Source organism: Pipistrellus hanaki (assembly GCF_964339955.1).
Source record: "Pipistrellus hanaki genome assembly, chromosome: 1".
NCBI classification, from domain to species: Eukaryota; Metazoa; Chordata; class Mammalia; order Chiroptera; family Vespertilionidae; genus Pipistrellus; species Pipistrellus hanaki.
In genome coordinates this window covers 61,782,238-61,794,851 of record NC_140503.1, presented here as the reverse complement: position 1 = coordinate 61,794,851, position 12,614 = coordinate 61,782,238, and the positions used below count along the sequence as shown (strand labels likewise).

General features: G+C 50.6%; 1 protein-coding gene across 1 annotated transcript in view; it reads left to right on the top strand.

The window, feature by feature from the left end:
• RTF1 (RTF1 homolog, Paf1/RNA polymerase II complex component) overlaps positions 1 to 5,821 on the top strand; it is a 62,732-nt gene extending 56,911 nt beyond the window's left edge. The window contains exons 12-18 of the mRNA XM_084904636.1: positions 316 to 393; positions 887 to 1,008; positions 1,166 to 1,223; positions 2,009 to 2,086; positions 2,498 to 2,593; positions 3,335 to 3,446; positions 3,677 to 5,821. Coding sequence (XP_084760762.1) covers positions 316 to 393; positions 887 to 1,008; positions 1,166 to 1,223; positions 2,009 to 2,086; positions 2,498 to 2,593; positions 3,335 to 3,446; positions 3,677 to 3,783 — 651 coding nt within the window. The 3' untranslated portion in view covers positions 3,784 to 5,821. The remainder of the gene's footprint in view (positions 1 to 315; positions 394 to 886; positions 1,009 to 1,165; positions 1,224 to 2,008; positions 2,087 to 2,497; positions 2,594 to 3,334; positions 3,447 to 3,676) is intronic.
• The last annotated feature ends 6,793 nt before the right edge of the window (positions 5,822 to 12,614 follow it).

Below are 12,614 nucleotides of genomic sequence, written 5' to 3'. Positions count from 1 at the left end.
GTTTTTTTCCTCCAAAATATTTTGGTAAAATTCTCTGATCTCTGTTCTCTTGGACAGTGGCTAGCCTTACAATACCAGGCCTCTGGCTGCTGCTGTTTATTGGTGCATGTTCCTTCAGACTGTCCCGGAAGAACCTCCGTGACCCCGGATGCAGCATAGTGTCCCTTGGAATGAACCCGCTCCCTCTGGGGCAGACACTGCCGTAGGAAGAGCAGCCCCCTTTTAACTAGCTGCTTGCCTCCAAAATGGGCTCACTTAGCCTCTCCAAAAATAGGTTAGGAATACCTCACTGCTGGTATCTCCTCTCTGGTACAGATTGTAAAAGAGAAAGAAAGGTTCAGGAAAGCTCCGCCTAACTATGCCATGAAGAAGACGCAGCTGCTAAAGGAAAAGGTAAGGACTCGCTCCCAGACCTCTCTCCCTGTCCTCTGAGGATACGTGAGAATCAAACTTGTTCACCCTGGCGATAAGCAGGGGCAGGATTTTCCTTTCTAGGAGTGGAAATTGACCTTGCTTCTTCTTTTCTTCTTACTTTCTAATCACTTCAGTTTCATGTATGATCAGATAGTCCCTAGGGCAGCATCAGTCTGGGTCTGAGCAGATGAATTCTATCGCCACGCCCAGCTGCAGTAGGTGGTTTTCTTTCTTCCCATCAGGATAGGGTGACCTTGTTGGAGTGAGTTAGACATAGAGGGCCTGAGTTCTTCATTAATACTACCAGAGGCCCAGAACCAGGTAGCTATGGGAACATGTTGCTACTATAAGTTTTAAGTATTATTTCACATCTGACATTTGTTCATATTGTAAGATAGCTTGCTTGTGCTAGAAGTCAGGGGACACGTGATACAAATTATAGCCAAAATCACACACTTTCCTTATTGTGCAGGCCATGGCTGAGGACCTGGGGGATCAGGACAAGGCCAAACAAATCCAAGACCAGCTGAATGAGCTGGAGGAGCGGGCAGAGGCCCTGGACCGCCAGCGGACCAAGAACATATCTGCTATTAGGTGTGTTACAGAGCCCGTTTGATTGGGTTCCTATCCTTGGTCCACATCCTTGTACATGCTGTGCTGCACTGGCTTCTCGTCTCTCTGAGGTCAGAGCTCAGTGGTTCCCTTCCTTGCTTCACAGCCCACTGACTCATTCCTCTTCTTCACCCCCTAGTTACATCAACCAGCGGAACCGGGAATGGAACATTGTGGAGTCTGAGAAGGCCCTTGTGGTAAGAACTTTATCTGGATTGCTCAACATAATTTCAGTTAGTAAAATGATATGAAATCTCTCTACATCTGGATTGAGCTTATTTTTTAAATTATTGAAATAATGTGTTTAGTTAACACATATGTGCTCTGTACGTATATATACAAACACCATTCAGTTTATCCTATATAATAAAAGGCCACTATGCAAAATGACTGGTTGCTATGATGCGCACTGACCAATAGGGGGCAGACGCTCAATGAAGGACCTGCCCCCGGTGGTCATTGTGCTCTCACGGGGGGAGTGCCGCTCAGCCAGAAGCCAGGCTCATGGCTAGCAAGCACAGCGGTGGTGGCGGGACCCTCTCCCACCTCCTCGGGAGCGCTAAGGGTGTCCGACTGCTGGCGTAGGCCTGCTCCCCAGCCTAAACCAGCAGCTGGACATCCCCCAAGAGCTCCTGGGCTGCAAGAGGGCACAGGAGAGGCTGAGGGGACCCCCACCCACCCAAGTGCACAAACTTCGTACATTGGGCCTCTGGTTAATTTATAATGAAAAGCAACAGTCTTCTGCTCTGGCTTATCCCTTCCCCACCCTTAGATTCTTCCACAGGTATTTGTTTTTATCTGTTTCCAGTTTTGTTCCTTAAGTGGTTGTCCCCATATCTACTTTGGTATTCTTGAGGGGAAAAGAGGGATAGACAGCTTTGACTTTTTTCAGGCCCTTGCAAAGACTGTTATTTATATGTGAGCTCATGATGAGAGGAGGGCAGAGGAGATATAGACCTATAATACATGCTTTCTGTTTCAGGCTGAAAGTCACAACATGAAAAACCAACAGATGGATCCCTTTACCAGACGGCAATGCAAACCTACTATCGTTTCCAATGTGAGTGCCTAGCGAGGACGTTTTTACTCGGGACCTGCATTCTGGGTCATAAAATGGGCTCCATTAGGAGATGATTAAACAAGTTAAAAATAATGTTGTCTTAGTGGGATTTGCTTGCCTCAGACTCTTGGATCTGGATACTTCCCTTTTTATCTTGCTATAGGCCATCCAGGTGGTAAAAGCCTGGCATAGGTTTATAGAAACCTATGGACTAAACCACCCTGTGCCTCAGACTTAGAAATGTGTAGGCTGGGTCACCCATCTAGACCTGGCTAGACTGGGCGTGGCTTGAGGAAAACCCCACTAAGCTGCTGGTGGAACCCTGTGGTGCCTGTGATGTTAATGATGGTGGAGAGGAAAGAATCTCGGTAGGACTGTCCGAGTGTTGAATAATCTTATTTCCTCTCTCAGTCCAGAGACCCAGCTGTTCAAGCTGCCATCTTGGCCCAGCTGAATGCAAAATATGGCTCTGGAGTGTTACCAGATGCTCCAAAGGAAATGAGCAAGGTAAGTGCGGCACCGCCTCCCCTGTGCCGGTGGAGCGCGGCTGCTGGCCTGGACACCAGGCAGGACCTTGCCTAGTTTGGACTTGATTTTCCCATCTAGGAATATGAAGTCCCACTGACCATTCTTTCTCCTTCCTCTGTTATGTACAAATATGGTAAACAGCTGCTGAATTTTCGTCAGATAATTTAAATTCTAACCCAACACCACTTAAAGGCTTAAGGCTTTCACTGCAGCTTTAGGCAACTGACATCTAGTCCCCTGATCCACATTTTCTTTTAGGTACAATGCGTATAACACTCTATACCCTGCCTACCTCACAGGAAAATTAGGAGGAGCAATGACATACAGGGATCAGACAATGGTGAAAGTGAAAGCTCTTTGAAAACTGAAAATCTAACCTGAGAAACTGCCCGAAAGAGAAGCACTTTTCTGCCTAAGTTAGCTCTTTTCCTGTAGAGCCCAAACTGCCAGGAATTCCTGAAATCTTGGGTCAGAAGGTTGGCTGTTTTAAGCCTATCTTTCTACCCTCACACCATGAGCCTGCCTCCACTCTTTGCTTTTAAGCTTCAGAAAAGAACCCTCTTTATCTGTGGCCTCCTTCCTGTGCTCTGAGAAAAGGAATCAGAAAAGAGCCTTCGTTGGAAGATCTAATAAACTTGAGCAAGAGCTTTTCCCATTAATTCTGCCTGAAGTCCACTTACATTTATGCTTTTCTAATTAGTTTTCCTCTTCACATTGCAGGGTCAGGGGAAGGATAAAGATTTGAATTCTAAGACAGCCAATGACCTCTCAGAAGACTTGTTCAAAGTACACGATTTCGATGTGAAGATTGATTTACAAGTTCCCAGCTCAGGTACGTGAGGGTGGGGGTGGTAACGGCCAAGGACAGATAGCTCCATGGCCCTCTCGGCCTACAAGGCAGCCTGATTTAGGAAAGAACTGAGGGCTCTGCTCCTCCGTATTTCTAGAGGCTGCAGGTATGTTTGGAGAGGGAATAGGAGGGACATTCAGGAAGGCTACCTGTAGGAGTAAAGCATTACTTTGTAGGTATCTCAGCTACCAATTTGCTCTTCTTTCTCATAGAATCAAAGGCTTTGGCCATCACCTCAAAAGCTCCACCAGCCAAGGATGGGGCTCCAAGGAGATCTCTGAACTTGGAAGACTACAAAAAACGACGGGGGCTTATTTGAGTGCACCCAGCCTGCTGCTTCTGACCCTGCATGCCCCATCGCTGTCCCACCTTCCTCTGCCTTTGATGTGCCCTCTTTGGGCTGGAGCAGCAGTAGAAACTGGGAAAAGACTCTAAACTGCCAGTCATGTGTAATATAAACCATTTGCTGTATAGACTTCCCTTGTCTGCACCATCTTCCATCAACCCTTCCCACTTCCAGGCTCACCCAGTGGGGACCTGGGCTCTCTTGGGCTTTATCCATGTCTTTAGATTTGTGTTTGCCTTTTTTTTTTTTTTTTTTTTTTTTTTTTTACCAGCACAGTTCATTGGCCACTCTGCACGCATTCAGTATTACGTGAAGCTGGGATTCTTGCTGGAGCCCCTGTGGTGTTAGCAGCAGCACTGCGCAGTCTGCTTTCTGGACTGCACTGACCCAAACATGCACATTTGGAACCTGGCCCTTGTGGAGGGAGTAGGTTCGGGCACCTACACTCCTCCATCCTCTCTCCTCATCTTTCTTCCCATCTCTGTGGAAGAGGGGTTTTCAAAATCAATTTAGTTTCAAAAAAGTGTACATTTGTGGGGAGGGGGGGGGGGGGTCGATTGAGAGAGAGAGAGTGTGTGTGTGTGTGTGTGTGTCTGCAAGTGTGTGAATTTTTTTTTATCATTTTTAAAAAATGCAGTACTCTTTGTATCAGTCTGTCATGGGTCTATAGCCGTTTCAGATTTTTTTTCAGCTGTACTTGAGCATCTGAAACTGCAAGAAAGAAACTCATTAAATGTGACTCTTCTTAATTAACTGGCCTCACTGCTGTAGCTGTGTAACTTCCCCTTCCCCATCTCTTCCTCATCACCTCCCACCTTGAGGAAAACTCCTCCGTCAGGCCCCTTCCCCTAGGCTGTGTCCTGGCAGGTGGGAGGGACCCACGGCCACGTCCCAGGGAGGGCAGTGCAGGGGTCCTGCTCACCCCACAGGTGCAGCACACAGCTTCGTGGCTGAGCGTAGAGTGAACCTTCCCACCCCATGTACTGGTCTCTTTTTCTAGTGATTCTGTTTTGCTGTTTCAGTAAGAATAATATTTTGTTTTTAAGAGAAAGTATTTAACATGATGTGGAGAGAAAGAACACAAAAAGATTTAGGTTGCAAATGTTACAAGCATGTGCAGTTTTGTGTGTGTGTATACATATATGTGTGTGTGTATACATATATACTGTATATTGTGCAGCTAGGGTGAAGCCAGCAAAGAAGTGTGTATGTCTTTATGAAATGTTTGAAAAGAGATAAGCTGACTGCTTGATAATCATTCTCAGGTGTAAAGCTCCAAGTGTAAATAAAAGTGGCATTTAACAAATCTTTTCAGAACAAAGTACAGCTGTCTATATATACCAAGAACTAAGCTAAAGAAACAGCTGAGAGCTGCTGATTCCCATGGGAGAGGAAATCTACCGTAGCTAGAAGCTCTACTTTGTATTTCTTCTCTACTTTTCTGTAAAGAAGGGGGGTGATGGGAAATCATGAAGTTATGTTGTATTTAAACATAAAAATGAACTTGCTAATAACTCTTCTGGGTTTAGTAGAGCCTCAGCATTGCTTTAACTTAGTTTACACTTTTTTATTTTTAAAAAATGCAGTAACGAATGGTTTTTAAAAAGTATTGTGACTATAAAATTGATAAATATAACTGTTACGCAGCTATGTGGTAGCTGTGACACAGTTCAGTTGGGCAAAGGAGTGGTGATGGACTCATTAAAATCATATATACTTGAATAGTCCATTGACCAGAACCCTTTATAGACTATTGTATAAATGTGGAATCATAGACTCTTAAATGTTGCCTGGACTCCAGCAGGGTCCCGTAGGCTGCTGGGACCTCTCCTATCATGACTAACTTGGATTTTTTTCTCTTTCCTGGTTTTAAAAGACACGAAATTATAGAATCTGAAGAACTTGCTGGAGTCATTCTGATTCACCATGTAGATCTGTATTTAATATCATTTGGATTTGGAGAAGTGTCAATTACATATGGCTGTGGAATAAAATTTTTATTAAAACTGCATCACACTGTAGCCACTTCACCACTACCTCCCCACATGCAGCTGCTGAAACTTTCGTTCTGAGACGCCAAAATAGCAGGAGAAAGCCAACCAAAGAAGACCGAAAGTTAACTCATCGCCGAGTAGCCCACTCGGTGATTGCAATCAAGACTGAGGACTTGGCTCCAGTCTCACCTGAGGCAGGGCCTCTGAACTGAAATCCTACCCAGGCATAAGATAGGAAATTATAGAATCAGCTGGGCTTTTTGGTGGTTCACAGTATTTCTTGTTTTCTTGTGCTGGGGAATTGCTGCAGGGCTCCCCTGCTCCACACCCCACCTTTACCCCTCCCCCCCAAAGTGGTTTCAGTGTTGATGGGTGCAGTACCTAAGGCTGTTTTATATATTTTTCACTTCCAAGAAGCAAAAAGGCCAGTGTCCATATGCCTAACTCATGATGTATAGGTCTGTTTGTCTTGCTTCTGACAGGTGCAGGGAAAGTCTACGCCTGCAACTTCCCTTAGAGAAGAATGCTTTTGTTTTCTTTGTTTCTGTTGTGAAATCCTGACCTGTCACACAAACTGTACAGATATTTGTAAATAAATTTTATGCCGTTTTAACAAAAGGATCGGATTTAGTCCACAGATTGCATCCTGAATGGCAACTCTCAAAGTCGTGTTTTGAAAATCCATGAGAGCCTCTCTTGCTTTCTCTCCTTTCTCGCAGTCCTGTTTGCCCCCCAAATGAAAGTGGCTGTTTCCAGCTCTTCGGCAGCCTGGTTCCCCAGACGCCTCTCTGGGATGGCGGCTGTCTAGAGCCAGGGTGACCTTCCATTGGCCTGATTTACTTCCTGCCTTGGAAGATACACCGCACTTGGACAGAGCTGGGTAGGCCCCTACCTAACCTTAGTGAGCATGTGGTCTGCCCAGCTTCAGGGGGCCCAGGAGCATTCCTTTGCTGTCCTGTTTTCTTGTGAAGGGAACCTGGGCACCTGTGTGGCCCTGGAGGAAATGCTGACAAGCTTCACTCCGAGCCCCCAAGCCAGGAAGATGTGCAAGGGCACCGGACACCCACTGCCCGAGGCTGGGTGTCTCAGATCTTTCTGACCTTGTTCTCCCCAGGAAGCAAACTACCTCTAGTACTGGAAGAGCTGGGTCACTGCGGCTCACCCAGCAACTTAGTCCAAAGGGTTTACTCCAACTCCTGACAGTGGGCTCTAGAGAGCAGGGATTTGAGCCGAGGGCAGCGAGGCCCTTCATCTCCCATCGGGTGCGGTGGAACAGCCACGTGCTGACCACCGTGGAGGGTGGGACGCAGAGGGGAGAGGGGTAGGAGGTTGGCCGGGATTGGCTTTCCTTGGGTGATCCTGAGTGGCAGTGTCCAGCAGTTCTCCGGGGCTGGGAAGCCACTGACTGACCCCAGCTCAGTCTTTTCATAAATGCCTCTCTGTCAAGTTCCCCAGGCCAGGACAGCCCCAGTGTGGGCTGAGCAGAACCAGGAGATGGAGTTTCTTGGCCATGCAGAGCGGCTTGGCCACTTGCCAAGGCAGTTTGGCTTTCAGCCAATGCTCTGGACCCAAGGGAGAGCCGAGCTGCAAGGCACGTGGGTGCAGGGTTCACACCCCAGGTCTGCCACTTACTACCTAGGGCTAAGCTAGTTAACTCCTCCAGGACACAGAGTTCCTGTATTTAATAATAAACATGCCAGAATCGTATTAAAGATGAAATGTTCCTTTCCCCACTAGGGGTTCAATAAATACTGTTGTTAGCGATAGAAAGGCCACTGGGCTTTGGAAGACAGACTGTCGGGGCTCAGGATGGAGGGAGGGAGCTGCGGGGTGAGGGAGGGGACTGAAGCCACAGAACAGCCGGCTTGGGGGGTGGGGGTGCAGAGGAATGATCAGAAGCTGGAGTGCTCCGCCCAGAGACTCCTGGCAGCAGGGGTCAGGAGGAAAAGAAATTCTTCCTTCAGGTACTGACAAGTGGGCGCTCAGCCTGGCCTGGGACAATCTGGGGAAGCAGAATTGCTCTCCAGCCCTCAACATGCCCCCCCTTTACAGCCGGCAGGTCTTAAAGCGTCCCTCTCTCAGCCTACAGTGGCTCTGAAGGCTGCCACTGAGCCACAGCCCCAGCAGGCTCAGAAAACAGGTCCCACTGCCCCCCCACCCCATACGAACGTAATGAAAACATAAAAACAGTCCCTAGCTGGTTTGGCTCAGTGGGGAGAGCATTGGCCTGCGGACTGAAGGGTCCCTGGTTCCATTCCAGTCAAAGGCCCAACAGTGATTCTCATCATTGATGTTTCTGTCTCCCTCTCCCATCATTGATGTTTCTGTCTCTCCCTCTCCCGTCCTCTCTGAAATCAATAAAAATCTATTTTTACAAAAACAAGTGTAAATAAGTCCAATGAAGTTCCGGTTCTTCCCATGATGACTACGTCAATACCTTCTTCCAAAATACCAGAATTATTTTTTTTAATTTTATAAGAACTTATTTGAGCCAAAATTGATGACAATTTTCTGGGAAGCAACATCTCAAATACTCCAATACCAGATCCTAAAAAATAAAATAATGATTCTCTTTTAGCTGTCGATGGCCCTGCTTTGCTAATCGCGTGGCGGCCACACGCACATTCCCCTCTCCTGGAACGCCCTGGTCTGTCCCCATCGATTTTCCCTGGCGGAGGACTCCGCGCCCTTCTGTGCCACCGCGAAGGCCGCCTCCTCGGGTGTGAAGCCCCGCCCCCGGCTTCCCCGGCTCACCCTGAGCCTCCGCCCCCACCCACCCCGGCCTGGAAGCTACCGAATTAGCAGCTCCGGCCCCGGCGCGGCCTGGCACCGGGCTGACGCCCAGTGAACCTGGAGGAAGGGGGGGCGGGGGGAGCACGTGGACCCCCGGCCGCAGCCGCCGTTGGAAGCCTAGGACCGCCCCCCTTCCTTTCTCGCCCCCAGACCGCAGCGCACGGGGGAATGAGACCCAACGGCCGCGGGAGAAGCCCAGGGCGTCCGCCCTGCGGGTCCGACCCACGGCCGCTGTTTGGAACCGCCTGGTACCGGCTGCTGCGCCGCGGCCCCGACGGACCCGACAGGCCGGCAGCCCCGCCGCGCGCGCCTCCGGAGCCCAACGCCCGGCCGCACGTGCGCGCTCTGGCGCCTCGGGGCGCGGAGCCGGCGGGGGCGCGCCCGCCGCATCCCGGCGGGAGGGGGTGTGGAGGCCTCCGCGCTCCGGAGCTGCTGGGGCGCAGGGCCCGTTTTTTGCTTCCTAAGACCAACAGGCAGGGCCTCTCCTCCGGGGGAGGAAGGACGGAGCGCAGCCTCTGGCCTGGCAGCGCTCCAGAGTGGGCGGCCTGTAGCTTTGGGGAGATGTGGAGGCCTTTATGGGGGTGCGTGTGTGCGGGGGGCGGGCACCCGGCGCTCCGGGGACTGCTCGCTGCGCTCTGGGGGCAGAGGTCACGCTGCAGGCAGAGGCATCGCAAATATAATGAGGGATGCGCCCGCCCACCCCGCAGTTACAGGAGGGGGCATGGGGAACAGAAGCCTAACACACCCCGGGCCTTAGAGCAGTTAGTTGCCTCCGTCCATACCAGCAGCCCCACCTCTGACCTCAGCTACTCCCTTCCCTTGGCCACTGGGAGAGTTTCTGCGAGTTCTGGAGAGCGAGGAGAGAGAAACACGGAACACAGGCTCCTGGGAGAGACGGGAAACCTTGTTTCTGAAATATGTCAGGAGAGAAGATGTTCTTGTTGCGCACACACAGGCGTGGTGACACATTTTGTTTGCTTAGAGGAGAGCGATTCAGAGGGTGGAGGGTCATCGAAGGCTGCTAGTCCAACTGAACTCTAACCTATCCCAGCTCTGATTCCACAATATTCCCAGGAAGTCTCTCACTGATGGGGCCAGAGATGGATGGCAGGGGAGGAGGAGAAATCCAGAAGCAAAGAAAAGGGTCTGGGCTGCCAGTTGAAGACAGCCACTAGCTCCCACTTCCCAGGAGGAAGACCCCCAATCCTGCCACACCCCCAGGTTTCCACTGGGCCCCAGCCGGGCCAGCCCTCTGCACCCTCTTTAGCATCCTTCACCAGAGAAGGGCGTCTGATTGACCAGGGGTGGGGAATTGCGTGCATGAAGCCTCTGAAAGACGAGGGTCTCCTTGACAGTCCCTCGGAAACAGTAAATGCGGCCATTTGGCATCTTGGGGCTTGTGTTCCGGTTGGGTCCTTTCTGTTTTCCTTTCTCCACGAGACAATATAAAATTATACGCCACCACTCCCAGGAAGGAGGGAGTCCTCCCGGAGTTACTCATGTCTGTGTTCCTTTCACCTAGCACAGGGCCTGGTTCCTAGCAGCTGGTCAGTGGAAGTCTGTTTGCTCTGTGAGTGACTGAATGAATCACAGGTCTCGTCACAGAATCTTGGAATCTTGGACTTAGCCCCTTGGAGGACACCAAGCCCCACAGAGCTTGTCTGGGAGTTACTGACCAGAATGAGACCCTGTATTATCACCTGGTCTAGAGAAACGTTTCCTGCCACTCCTTCTGCCCACTCCCAATACACACGCGCGCACACACACACACGCGCACACGCACACGCACACACCATAAAGCAGGGGTCTTCAAACTACGGCCCGCGGGCCACATGCAGCCCCCAGGGGAGTCTGATCCTGCCCGCCAGGTTTTTTGGGCAGTGAGCGCAGCCGAGGTGTTACAGTAGGAATTAGTAGTTCATATAGTCCGGCCCTCCAGCTCTCTGAGGGACCGTGATCTGGCCCCCACTTTAAAAAGTTTGAGGACCCCTGCCACAAAGGCTTAGCTCTCGCTAGAGAGGCCTTCAAATCTCCTCAAAGCAACAGACCGCCCACTCAGGAACGCTGGCCAGGTCAGAGGCTCTCCTCCATCCTTTCTCCCCAGGTTGAGAGACCCTGCTTGTTGGTCTTAGGAAGCAAAAAAAAACAACAACAACAAAAAAAACGGGCACTGTGCCTGGCAAGGGATGGTGAGCAGTGACCTTGCTTCTGTCACTGGGGCCACTGTGCTGCCCTGGGGGAGGGGAGGGGCAGTGCTAAATCAGGTAGGTGGGGGAATAACACCAAGATCCCAGGGACCCTCACCTCCCCGGCCCCATTTCCCAGGCTTTCCCGCCTTTTGTGCCCTGGCCATACCCCCTGGGAGAGCGTAGCCCTCAGACCAGATAAATTCTGAAGGCCATGGGGAGCCATGAAGACTCAGACACACCAAGTGCAGGCTTCTAGGGCACAGAAATCCCGAATGAGAGGCCACAGAGGAAGACCAGTCCTTCCCTCAGACATGCTTACCGTATTGTAAGGCAGAGGGACTCTCATGGCCCATCTCAGATCAGCCACCTAAAGACCGCTTAAACCTCCAAACGTTCTTCTAGGCCTCCATTTCCCCCCATTTTATTTCTTGGTTTTTTGTTTTTGCAGAACAGAGGCCATTTCTCCATCTACATAGTAATCTTGTTTTCTCTACATCCTTCTACTCACATCCATTTACTCATGACCTGAAGGACCGGGGAAACCGAGGCACCAAGAACAAGATCCCAGGATTTGAAAGGTCATTCTTGGCTCAACTAAGAAGACATGAGAGCCGAAACCAGTTTGGCTCAGTGGTGGAGCGTCGGTCTGCGGACTGAAGGGTCCCAGGTTCAATTCCGGTCAAGAGCATGTACACTGGTTGCGGGCACATCCCCGGTAGGGGGTGTGCAAGAGGCAGCTGGTCAATGTTTCTCTCTCATTGACGTTTCTGGCTCTCTGTCCCTCTCTCCTCCTCTCTGCAAAAAATCAATAAAATATATTTAAAAAAAGAAAAAGAAAAAGAAAAAAGACATGAGAGCCCCTTGACCTTGTCTACAATGATATTGGGACCCACAGGCCCTGCCCCAATATATGCCCTTCTGCTTTCTGCCTGTGGTTAGGGAGAAGCAGACTCTCACTAGGTAAGGTAGGAACAAAACCACCAGATGTTACTGAAAGACACTGAACACAGCACGGGAATAGCAGCCAGGGGACCTAGCCAATGCACTCCGGGTTTTCCACCAGCTGGCGGTGGGAGAAGAGCCTTCACCCTTTTGTTCCTTCTGTGTGGTGAGATTAGACTGCAGCTGAAGGTCCTTTCCACTCTAAACGTCTACGAAGTTAGCTCTCGTTTCAAACCCATCCCCAGGTCTGCCCGTACCTTTCCAGTGAGGGACCCCTGGGCAGCCATGGGCAAAGAGCTCTTCCTTGGCTGCGGGCCTGGTACCAGCAGAAAGGAAATTGCCCCTGAGTTTGCTCTTGGCAGCCGGGACAGGACCCAGTCCCACCCCGCTCCTTCCTCTAACTGTCCCTCTGGCTGTTATCCCCTGGGAGCGGTGGCCTTCAGATCTGATCCACAGGCACAGAGCCCATCTTTCCGATTCTGACATGCTCTCCCCATGCTGGCTTTGTCCCCAGGCCTCGTCTGAGGCAGTCCCTTCCCAGCTCCCACCACAGACCAGGGCAGCTCCAACGGAGGGAGAGGAGTGAGTCCAGGAGATGTGGGTGTTTATGGACTTCAAGCTGTATAGCACACCCCTCACCCCTCACCCTCATCCCTCACCCCTCACCCTCACCCTCACCCAGGCTCCTCCAGACTTCTGTGCCTCGGAGGGGGTATCCTGGTGAGTTTCCAGGTTCTCCACAGAAGACTCGGTGTTCAAACTCCTGTATTTTCTTCTTTCTCTCACTTATTTCCTCAGTTTCTCCTCCTTCCTTCCCCTCCCACTCCTTCTTCATCAATCTCCCCAAGATCTTTCTTCTTTGCTGAAGGTTCTGGTTCTTCCTCTG